General features: G+C 36.2%; 2 protein-coding genes across 2 annotated transcripts; both read left to right on the forward strand.

Annotated features, from left to right (window-relative positions):
• Positions 1 to 780: 780 nt before the first annotated feature.
• Positions 781 to 6,836, forward strand: LOC132282163 (uncharacterized; the record flags this gene model as incomplete). The annotated part of the gene is made up of 3 exons (XM_059783785.1): positions 781 to 1,194; positions 6,132 to 6,182; positions 6,270 to 6,836. Coding segments are annotated over 3 exons (1,032 nt in total), but the record flags the coding sequence as incomplete, so codon positions are not given.
• Positions 6,837 to 7,279: 443 nt separating this feature from the next.
• LOC132282164 (protein ALP1-like) lies at positions 7,280 to 8,539 on the forward strand. The gene is made up of 3 exons (XM_059783786.1): positions 7,280 to 8,012; positions 8,094 to 8,215; positions 8,279 to 8,539. The coding sequence occupies exons 1-3, from the start codon at positions 7,280 to 7,282 to the stop codon at positions 8,537 to 8,539; spliced, it is 1,116 nt and encodes a 371-aa protein (XP_059639769.1).
• The last annotated feature ends 4,063 nt before the right edge of the window (positions 8,540 to 12,602 follow it).

Consider the following 12,602-nt stretch of genomic DNA (forward strand, 5'->3'; position numbering starts at 1 on the left):
CAACCTCCACAGCAGTTGCATCATGGCAGAGTTTATAACTTCATGCCACATAATGCGCAGGCTCCTCAGGCTATTGAGGGTATGTTTTCTATACATGGTAGAACTGCTCGTATACTATTTGACACTGGTGCCTCACATTCTTTTGTGTCTAGATCTTTTGTTATCTTATCTGGTATGACGACCCAGTTATGTGACCAACCTCTTAATATTTATACACCATTGGGAGTTGGCGCAATTTTACGAGAGTATAGCGGTGATATCCTTATAGATATGGGCCGGCTTCGATTTCTTGCAAATTTGTTAGTGTTAGATATGCATTCGTATGATGTTATACTTGGGATGGACTGGTTATCTCAGTACCATGCTCAGGTTAACTGTTACGAAAAGTCTATTGTATTTTCTATACCAGGACAGGAGATGTATCTCCTTGTTGTACCACAACCTGATAGAGGGCCTAGCACTTATTTATTCGTTCTTGAGGAGGACTCACAGGAAGCGACTGTGGTATCTCTTGACAGCATCCCGGTAGTACAGGAATTCCAGGATGTATTCCAAGAAATTCCAGGTTTGCCACCGAGTCGAGAGATAGACTTCGTTATTGATTTAGCTCCAGGCACTACGCCTATTGCTAAGGTGCCATACAGAATGGCACCAGTAGAGATGCGAGAGTTGAAGGATCAAATTCAGCAGCTGCTCAGCCAGGGATTTATTCGTAGGAGTACTTCACCATGGGAAGCACCAGTACTGTTTGTAAAGAAGAAGGATGGATCTCTTCGTCTTTGTATTGATTACAGAGAACTGAACAAGGTCACTATTCGCAACAAGTACCCGTTGCCCAGAATTGATGACCTGTTTGATCAGTTGAAGGGAGCTACTTACTTCTCAAAGATCGATTTGAGGTCTGGTTATCATCAGCTACGAGTCAGAGAACAAGATGTTCCAAAGACAGCATTTCTCACGAGGTACGGATCTTATGAGTTTCGTATTATGCCTTTCGGTTTAACGAACGCTCCAGCTGTCTTTATGGACTTGATGAATAGAGTATTCAGAGAATACTTAGATCAGTTTGTCATTGTTTTCATTGATGATATTCTGGTTTACTCTAAGTCGGAGAAGGACCATGCCAGACATTTACGCACAGTATTGCAGACACTTCGAGAACATCAGTTGTTTGCGAAGTTTGAGAAGTGTGAATTTTGGCAGAAAGAGGTCAAATTTCTGGGACATGTAGTGTCAGAAGAAGGGTTAGCAGTAAATCCAGCCAAGGTTGCGGCCGTTATGGAGTGGGGACAGCCTACCTCACCGACAGAGATTCGCAGTTTTCTGGGATTGGCGGGGTATTATCGCCGGTTCATCCAGGGATTTTCCAAAATTGCGGGTCCACTTACTCATCTGACTAAGAAGAATGTACCATTTGTATGGGATGATTCTTGTCAGACTGCTTTTGCTGAATTGAAGAGCAAGTTAACTTCTGCACCTGTCTTAGCCACACCTCAGAGTGGAATCGAGTATTTAGTATTTACCGACGCTTCTCTGAAGGGTTTGGGTTGTGTGTTGATGCAAGAAGAGCGACCAGTTTCTTATGGGTCTAGGAAGCTTAAGCCTTATGAGCTTAATTACCCGACTCACGATCTAGAGCTCGCAGCAGTGGTTTTTGCCTTGCGTATTTGGAGACATTATCTTTTGGCGGAGACTTTTCGATTGTTTAGCGATCATAAGAGTCTACAGTATTTGTTCACACAGAGGGAACTGAATATGAGACAGCGCAGATGGTTGGAATTCGTGAAAGACTATCACTTCTCTATTCAGTATCATCCAGGGAAAGCGAATGTTGTAGCAGACGCACTCAGCCGCCGACCCTATGTCAGCCTGTCAGCTTTGTTTACAACAGAGTGGGATGCTTTGAAGACGGTTGATGAGTTAGCAGACGCTTTTATGGCATGTGTGGTAGTAACTCCTTCTATCATTCATCAGGTCATTCAAGCGCAACTCTCAGATCAACAGTGTATTGATCGGGTTTCGGAGTTAGCCTCCGGAGATGTTCCTTTTTATTCTATAGGGACTGATGGAGGATTGAGGTACAAGGGACGTTTAATTGTGCCTTCAGCTGACAATTTGAGAAATGTTGTGATGAGAGAGACACACACTTCTCAGTTCTCGGTACATCCAGGGGGAGATAAGATGTATCAGGACATGAAACGCCAGTTTTGGTGGGCCGGCATGAAAAGAGATATAGCTATCTTTGTCTCTAAATGTAGCACCTGTCAGATGATTAAGATTGATCATCAGAGACCGCCAGGATCGTTACAGCCACTTCCCATACCAGAATGGAAATGGGAAAGTATTTCCATGGACTTTATAGAGGGATTACCTACTTCACAGCATAATCACAACTCTATTTGGGTCATTGTTGATAGATTGACCAAGTCCGCTCACTTTCTGCCTGTTCGGTCAAACTTTACGTCAGAACAGTATGCTAAGCTGTATATTGCAGAAATGGTGAAACTTCATGGTGTACCATTGTCCATCGTATCAGATAGAGATCCGAAGTTTGTATCAGGATTTTGGAGGAGCTTTCAGCAGGCTTTGGGTACAGAACTATATCTTAGCACTGCTTATCATCCTCAAACAGATGGACAGACTGAGCGAGTTAATCAGATTTTAGAAGACATGTTGCGGGCATGTGTTCTTGATTTTAAGGGCAATTGGGAGGAATATTTGCCGCTTTCAGAGTTTGCTTATAACAATAGTTATCAGAAAACTATTGGTATGGCACCATTTGAGGCTTTGTACGGCAGACCGTGTAGGTCGCCTGTCTGTTGGCTTGGAGTTGGTGAGAACAGTTTTTTGGGTCCTGAATTTATTAAGGACACGTCAGAAAAGATCGCTATCATTAGGGATCGGATGCGTACAGCTCAAAGCAGACAGAAAAGTTATGCTGACCGTCGAACTCGTGCTTTGGAGTTTAAGGTTGGTGATCAGGTTTTGCTTAAGGTTTCTCCTATGAAGGGAGTAATGCGGTTTGGGTCAAAGGGTAAGTTATCGCCTCGTTTTGTGGGTCCTTTTATGATTACTGATCGGATTGGGGCAGTAGCTTATCGTCTGGCTCTACCAGATAATCTTCATAGGGTACATAATGTTTTTCATGTATCTATGCTGCGAAAATTTCTACGGGATGAAGATCGATACCAACACATTGATGTGGGTGAGATTGAGTTGCAACCCGATGCAACCTATTTGGAACAACCTTACTGTATTCTCGATCGTAGGAATCAGATACTGCGCACGAAGACTATTCCATTAGTACGTGTACAGTGGAGCCATCATAGTGCTACAGAGTCTACTTGGGAACGGGAAGATATTATCCGTGCCAAGTATCCAGAACTTTTTAAGACAGGTATGTAGTGAATTTCGGGGACGAAATTCCTTTATTAGGGGGGGAGAATGTAATACCCCGTAATTTTAAAGAATGTATTTAAATTAATTAATTTTATTTAAAGTTCATTTACTTGTGCATGTAAATTAATTGTGTATGTTAAAATAAGTAAATTTGTTCATGTAATTATGCATGTATTCTTATTAATAATTTTATTTGTTGGTTATGCTTATATTAATCATTATTAGTTAAGTAAAGTATTATATTTGTGTTATATAGTATTATGATGATATAATGTAGTATTTTGTAATAATAATAATTATATTAGTTTAATAATAATAATAATAATAATAATAATAATAATATAAATAATAATAATTATAAAAGTTTTATTAATAATAATATTAGTAATAATAATATTAAATCAAGGTAATGATGAAAAATTAAATACTAGGATAGAATTTCATTTACTATGGTAGAATGGTGGATCAAATATCTTGATTAAAGATAGCATTGTCTTAAAGCCATATAGGTAGGAATATGAGAAATGGGTGAGAAGTTATTATAAATTAGATATTTGTATTATATATATTATATAAGTTTGTATATATATATTAGTAGCCAACTTACTCTAAAGGTAACTTACTTAAGTTAGAAAGCTTAAACATTCTAGTGAGCTATTTTATAAAAGTGAAAGGAAAAGAGAAAGAGAAAGAAGCTTGGACCGGTGTAGGCGATTTAACTCGACTACGCGCAACCGGCGGATTTATTTTAAATCCAAAAAGGCAAGTTATTATCTATTTTTCCCCTTTGAATCCATAAATTATTCATTTAATTTATTTCGGGTTTTTAGAGACTAGAAACCATGCTAGGAGTTGCAATAAATTATTTTTAGTTTATTAAAATATTGTGTTTTAATTATTAAAGAGGTTAGTTATTTATTTATTAGCCTATGTAATTAAAATATAGCTGAAAATAATTAAATAAGGCTTTAGGGATTTTTCTAGAATTTTCTAGATTTTTCCGGGGCTTTTCTGCAATTTCCGGCGAGCCTCCGGCGAGGATTCCGGTCACCGGCAGTGGGGAAGACAACCGGAGTAATCCGGTGTGAGGCAGCGCACAGGGGTTCCCATGCGCTTGCATCAGCAGCCGTTGGATTAACTATTGACCACTAGATTGATTCTATGTAGCATAGTGTACAATAATAGCATACGCGCACTTCAGGGACCATTGGATTAAAGGATGATCATTAAGATCAATCCAGTGTAGCGCGCCCACATAGAAACGGTACAACCGACCAACCAGAACACGCCACGTCAGCAGGAACCATTAATGCGCGCGTGGCAGCGCGTGCGCGCGCGTGGCTGATGCCAGACGCGCGTGGAGGCGCGTGTGCGCGCGTGAGAGGGTGGAAAACATAGGGCTGCGCGTGGGGAAGCTTAGGGCGGCGCGTGGGGGCGCGTGAGGGGCCCTGTCAGCTGCTGGAAATTACCAGAATACCCCTAGGCCTGTTTTGTAATTTCCAGAACCTTAAACTTGCACTTTTGGGCCTATGGTTGGTACTTACGGGTTTAACGGGACATTAAATTATTATTTTATTAACCGTTAGTTATTATTATGTCCGATTAATATTTTTAAATATTAATTGTATCGTTTTCAATACAGATCACCATTAAACGGATGTAGTTAATTTAATGACATTGTTAATCATTAATTGTGTTATTATTTTATTAAACAGTATTAAATCATTAATGTTAAAATTAAATGATTACATGGTTTTAATTCAAATAAATTGTCCGTTATACATTGCAGGATTATTTATGTTGTTAATGATATACAAACCATGATTATTATGCTGTGTGCATTTCAGGAAATAAATGGACTGTTTAATTATGTCGCATTTATATTATATGGATGTGTTGCCATATAGAACCATGTGAGCTGGCTAATAAGTTTATACTCATTTATACCTTATGCATTCGTTGCGATAGACAGATGTGTGGCTGTCGGGGTATGTGGTTTAATATTATTGGCATGTGTTGCCTAATTGACATACTAGGTATATTTATTAATAATGTTGGCATATGTTGCCTAATTTATATGCTCAGTATAGTCATCAGTACTTTGCGAGGTGTTATCATTGTGTAGTTTGTTATAGTCTGTGTTGTTAGTACCGTGCACCATGTATAATAGTTGATTTCCCGGGTAGGGAAAGGCGACACTTGACCACCTAGTGTGAGTCTAAGTGATCACCGTCTATTCTGGTTGAGGTCATGTTATACATCGGATAGTTCCCGTAGGATGTATACAGATATAGTACTCAACCGATTCATAATGATTAATTTATTTGATTCTCTGATTTGGGTCATAGTAGAGAGGACTTACTCGTGGGGTTAACCCACCATTGTTGTTATTTCAGGATACGGACAGTATCCGTTTCAAGGCTGAGGTTAGCAGTGTGGGACTATCATCCGAACTCATCTACTCTTACGATCCAGTGCAGGGTAGAAGTTTTATGTAATACTTCAGTTTCAGTTTTTATTTACTTTTGACGTTGAACTCTCAGGGTTATATTTAGGGATCCTTGACATAGGATTTCCAAGATGTAATGAAGTACGGTATTAAATAAAGGATGGATGGATATTGTATTATTTAGTGTTCATTTCCTGTCTAAATTCTTTTATTATCATCATTTTGTATTCCATGCTTGTATATTGCCAATTGTTTTTGATATCCCTCGTTTTTGGTGTATAAGCCTGATCAACTTATGCGTGAAAAATGTGGGGGGTGTTACAGGTTGTGCAAGGTTAGTAATTTAATTATTAGTCCTAAATAAATAATAAAATCTTGTATATTATTGGTTATGTGGTTAATATTATAACAAAATTTGTAGGTTGTTACGAATACAAATAAGTATAAAAAGTATGGATGTAAGCATTTTGACAAGATGTCGACTATATTTGGGAACACATATGCAAAAGGGATGCATGCCCACCCATCCACTACAGCACCACCCACAATCATTTTGCCCACTCCCAATGATGACGATGATGAGGAAAAGGGTTATGAGGTCAGTCCCCCACCTTTACGTAAAGGTAAGAAAGCCAAAAGAGATGCTTTATCTCCTGGTATAGCTGCACTCTTGTCAAACATGAATGAGAATTTTGAGAGGAGAGCTGAGAAAATGGAAGCTGCAATAGAGAAAGCAGCTAAAGCATCTTCTACTTCTACTCATGTATCTTCATGTGAGAAAGGAGATGATGAAGCTCTCTCTCCCTCAAAAAATGATAGAGATTATGAAATGTTTGATGCCTCCACGCTCCTTTTACAAAAAATACCTGGAATTGAGATGGCCCAATTCGCTAAGGTATCGAAGTTATTACATGATTCTGAGAAGTGGCAGAAATTTTTTCTTTCGGCACCTGAGGATGTAAGAATTGGTTGGGCATTGAATGTTTGAGTTTTTCTTTATGGATGATTGTGTTTTGTGTCATCGTTTAACTTATTACTATCTCACATTTGGATGACTGTAATAACTTAAATACTTTTATTATCTCACATTTGGATGACTGTAATAACTTAAATATTTTTATTATCTCACATCTGAATGACTGTAATAACTTAAATACTTTTATTATCTCACATTTAGATTACTGTAATAACTTAAATATTTTTATTATTTCACATCTGGATTGCTGTAATAACTTAAATACTTTTATTATCTCACATTTGGATGGTTATAATAACTTAAATAATTTTATTTCTTGGATGCCTGTTAGTACTCAAATACTTTAATACCATTATTTAAATGTTTGTTTTATTATTTAAATGTTTTGTTTATTATTTAATTGATTTGCTTATTAACTTAAATGTTTTGCTTGTATTAAATCTTTAAATAGGGTAATGGATATGTGGAACAATATAAGAAGAATAATTCAATTATATGACGATGAGGAGGATAATGAGAGTGTCTTAATATTTGCTGCTCTTTTAGAAGAGCAGAACTTCTATCAAAAGAGGCGTTGTAGGGATTCCATTTTACAAGGGGAAACATATGTTATGGAGATTTTAAACGGCCATAGAGAAAGATGTTATGAAAATTTTAGGATGTACCCTGAAGTTTTCAGAACATTGTGTAGTACCCTGAAAGGTATAGGGCTGAAGGATTCTAAATTTTTAACTGTTTATGAACAAGTGGCAATCTTTTTGCTCACTTTATATCATAATCAAAGGAATCGTGTTGTAACAGAGAGATTTCAACACTCCACTGAAACCATTTCTAGACACTTCCATGCTGTGTTGCATGCAGTATGTCAGTTGGGCACCCATATCATTGCCCCTCCTAATTTTTCTGTGATTCCGAATAAGATTAGAGAGTCTTTTAGGTTTTACCCTTACTTCAGGCATTGTGTGGGAGCTATAGATGGAACCCACATTCCTGCAACTCTGCCAGCAAGTACACAACTTCCATTTCGTGGTAGAAAGGGTTATACTACACAAAATGTAATGGCTGTATGTGACTTTGACATGAGGTTCACATATGTGCTAGTTGGGTGGGAAGGCTCAGCTAATGATTCGAGAATCCTAAATGAGTGTACTGAAAATGAGGCAATGAACTTTCCAGCTCCACCAGCAGGTAATATTATTTTACAAATTCACTTAATATATGGTTAGTTTATCATACTGTATATATCTTTATGTATTCTAAACATGGCAGGTAAGTATTATTTGGTGGACTCAGGGTATGCCAATAAGCCTGGTTATTTGGCCCCATTTCGAGGTCATACTTACCACTTTCAGGAATACCGTAGGACTAGACAACCTCGTGGTCTGGAGGAAGTGTTCAATCATAGGCATTCATCTTTGAGAAATATAATTGAGTGATGCTTTGGGTTTTTGAAGATGAGATTCGCTATTTTGAGGGCAATGCCTCCTTATAAGTTTTCAACACAAGTATTGATTGTAATGGCTTGTTGCACATTACATAATTTCATCAAAAATCAGCATCAGTCTGATGACATATTTGATGGTAATGATCCTCCTCAAAGTGATGGTGAAGATGATAAGATTGTTGAGCATGTGCCTTCGGCTCAGCTTCGAGAAATGGATCAGTTGCGTAATACTATTGCTGATCAAATTTGGAATTCTCTTCAGCACTCTTGATCCTTCTGAAAGTGATGGTATATTTTTTCTTTTATATGTAATATATTTGTTGCTATTGTGAGCTTGCAATATATTTATGTAATATAAATCTTTTTTACAGATATATAATTCAACTTAAAAGCTATTATTGCAGATATGAAGTGTGTTGATGCTCTCTTGAAGGCCACATGTGCTGTTATGAAGATGATGTGTCGTTGCCATTGTCATCCACTTTATGAACTTCTTATCAATTTTTAGTGACAATTATGTATTGTTAATGCTTTGTTCCAAACATTTTATGTACAACTTAAACTTGTTTAATTTGTTGGTTGAATATTTAAGGACTTGTAAATGTTATACACTCTATTTCAATTATGCTTTCTGTGATACCCCTCGGATCCGAGACACGGGTTGATCAGGCCCAGGCCCAAACCCGAGGGAATATCAAACAATTAATATTTTATAGTGAACACGGAATACAAAATAAATTAAGAAATGAAATTAAAGCTGGAAGGAACTAAAAATAGAATCCGCAAAATATTATAATTATTAAAATCCATCAACCCAAACTCCAAAACTCCATCAGTTTACAACTTGGGAATCCATCTCTAGTGGACCCCTATTAAACATTCAAACGGAAGATAGAACAACTGTAATAAATGTCCAGAAATAAAACTATAGAGAGAGCCCTACATCGTCGGAAGAGTGAATAGAGACCTCTGTTCAGCACGAACACGTCTAAGCCTGGAACTGTCGTGTGCCTGAAAAATAGAAGTGGGTCAGGCCCACGCGCAAGTTCTATACTATTACAATCCAAACAGAGGCCCGATACGCATGTACATCCTAAACAATTCAACAATAGCTAATAGTCCGTAAATATATATATAGTCACACTAAAGGACTCTCACTGGACTACAGGCCGGTCTCAACCTGAATAGAGGTAACATGCTAAAACGCACACGAAGTGGGCATATGTACCTATACCTAAACAGGGTACACCTCCAACCATCGTAGCCAGCTACACATCCCGATGCATATACGCTCCCTAGCCATCGGTCCTGAGGCTCAAGCTCATACCGAGGCACCATAACAGTACATATATAAAATCCATCCAAAATCCCTGGTATTGCCGCTCAGCAAGTAGTTGCCATGACAATACAAATCCACGGGACTTAATTTTTAGTTAATCCTATCCTTATTCCAAGTAGGTGGGTAATGGTATTGTTTTAAAAACCAAACACATCCTTAGTATGCCACCGTCCCATACCGGTGCCTACTTTCCAATCCTCCAGTAGTCAATAATACCAATAAATCAAGTATATATCAACTAAATTCCAACATCTAACATTCAATATTAGCAATGATAAAATAAGCATTGATAAACAGGGTCACAACAACAACATATACATGCCCAATTTAAGTTGTTCCCTTTAGTCTGATATAAAGACAGAATTAATTAAAACTTCCATTTAACACCTTACAAATGACATACAGATATGTAGGGTTTGTATCACAAAATCCAAACATCCACAGTTGATACTAACTGTGATAATGTAAGCATCAAAACAATATTCACAGTATGTATGTAGACATGCTCAAATTATAGTGTTCCACAAAACCGATCTAGTGTTAAACTCAAATCCTCCTAGTATTTAAGTTCCAACAGTTACTATTAGAGAAGTTAAGATAGCTATCATCTAGACCCATCCTTCCAATAATTTATACTAGCAGTGGTAAGGAAAAACGTGAACCACAGAACCACAATGCATCCACAAACATGCTTAGTCTAGGTTGAACAAGCATACAACACTACTGTAACTACCAGTTTCATAGCAAAACAGATATCATTTTAGTTTGGTTTAATCTTCATTAATCCTGGAATCATTTAAGAGTGCAAAGAGTATGAAGCCTAAGGGAAAGAGTAAGGATAGAATCTTGCCTCAGAAATTTTTGTTCAAAGTTTCAACGTCGTCTTCTTAAAAAAAATCCCGGCGAGTTCCAAAACCCGGTTACTGTTCACGGGTACGAAACACTATTCCCGAACTCAAAATCTAATCTCCACCGTTCAGATTGTGCGACACTGAGTCATGAACCTATCCTCCAAATTTCAGCTCGATCGGACCACAGACGAAGCGGGATCGGATGTTTGATGAAATCTGGGCAGAATGGAAAAAAACCTGTGCGACCCAGTTACTGTTCACGAGTACGAATCACTGTTCCCGAGGTCAAACTCTGATCTCCACCGTTCAGATTGTGCGCCACTGAGTTGTGAACCTCTCCTCCAAAATTCAGCTCGATCGGACCACGGACGAAGCGGGATCGGAGCTTTGATCAAACCTTGGCAGAATGTGAAAAACTGCGTTTTTCCTTCTCCACTTCCACAAAACGTGTGCTTTGTTTAAAAAAACCCTACACGGACGTCTACCTTATACTTATAGAGTTTTCCTAAAACCCTAGGTTCATTTAAGTCCAACTCACAATCCTAACCGGCCCATCCAATTAACGTAGAAACATACGACGGCTATAATATAAAACCCTAATTTATACTGTAATTAAAACCCTAGTTAGATGTATTTACCTAATTACCCTATTCACTATTAAATACTTAACAAATAATCTAATTGAACAAAATAATAATTAGTAAACCCAATTAAACCAAATAAGACACACATAAAATAAGACACACATAGAATAGTTAAACCAATTACACTTAAACCATTAATGCCAATTAAATAATTAAAACACTAACAAGTAATTCCAATCAAATAACTAAACCAATTACACTTAAACCATTAATGCCATTTAAATAATTAAAACACTAACAAGTAATTCCAATCAAATAACTAAACCAATTACACTTAAACCATTAATGCCAATTAAATAATTAAAACACTAACAAGTAATTCCAATCAAATAACTAAAAATAAATATCATTTAAATAAATTAAATCACCACAAAAGAAAGCAATTAAGCACCTAATAAAAAAAATAATGACACATAATAAAAAAAAAATGCACTTAAATAATAAATTAAATACCATTAAATACCAGGAATATCCTTTTTAAAATTAGTTTAAAATTAGGGGTATTACACTTTCAATCGAGTTTGTTTTTATTTTAATGTTGTGTTGGACTATACAGGTATCAAGATAATAAAATTGAAGCAGGTTATTGCAAAGAACTTGTAAATAGGTTATTGCAAATTTTTTTTACAAATATTGACTCTCATGTAGTATTGTAAAATGTGACTAAAGATTATTTATTTTTAATGTTGAGTTGGACTATACAGGTATAATCATAATAAAATTGAAGCAGGTTATTGTAAAGAACTTGTAAATAGGTTATTGCAAATTTTATTACAAATGTTGACTCTCATGTAATATAGTAAAATGTGACTAGAGATTATTTATTTTTAATATTGAGTTGGACTATACATGTATAATGATAATAAAATTGAAGTAGGTTATTACAAATAACTTGTAAATAGGTTATTACAAAAATTAATATATATACAATTTGGTGGGGGTTTACATTTTTTTACAAAAGAGAAGACAAGAATCTGTATTTTAGAGTTAAATTCCCACCAATGCAGACTTATAAGAGTCGAAAATTATTATCAGAGCTGTGTAGTATTTTTTTTTTCTTCTTTCGCTAATGCGAAAAATGAGCAAAATGAATGAAACACAAACCTATGGACAATCATCACCAAAGGAACAAACTATATCAGGAAATTTCAAATAACTAAAAGTGTAGTTTCAGATCAAGATAACATGCTGTGTGTGTGTGTGTGTGTGTGTTTGTGTTCAAATTTTAATATATTTATTAAAAAATATATAGACTATTTATATAGAAGTAAATTTATAAATAAATTTAAAATTTATAAAAATAAATTAAAAACAATGATAACCAAACATGTTTTTTGTTTTTGTTTTATTTTGTTTACAACAATTGGAGCTACCAAACATGTTTTGTTTTTAAAATTCTTGAAACGCATGACTTACCAAACATGTTTTGCATGTTTTTGTTTCCGACATTTCTATAGTAAAAGATCGTTCCCAAATGTGCTTCCGATTTTTGCTAAAACA

The sequence above is a fragment of the Cornus florida genome, unplaced genomic scaffold, assembly GCF_030987335.1.
Source record: "Cornus florida cultivar Cherokee Brave unplaced genomic scaffold, ASM3098733v1 CherokeeBrave_3.0.0_Hap2_Chr11, whole genome shotgun sequence".
Classification (NCBI taxonomy): Eukaryota; Viridiplantae; Streptophyta; class Magnoliopsida; order Cornales; family Cornaceae; genus Cornus; species Cornus florida.

Bases quoted from the DNA above. Each gene is read 5' to 3' on its own strand.
- LOC132282164 (XM_059783786.1), top strand. From the start codon at position 7,280: ATGGATATGTGGAACAATATAAGAAGAATAATTCAATTATATGACGAT. The intron at 8,013-8,093 runs GTAATATTATTT...TAAACATGGCAG, and splicing joins CTTTCCAGCTCCACCAGCAG to GTAAGTATTATTTGGTGGAC. The intron at 8,216-8,278 runs GTGTTCAATCAT...GGGTTTTTGAAG, and splicing joins AACCTCGTGGTCTGGAGGAA to ATGAGATTCGCTATTTTGAG.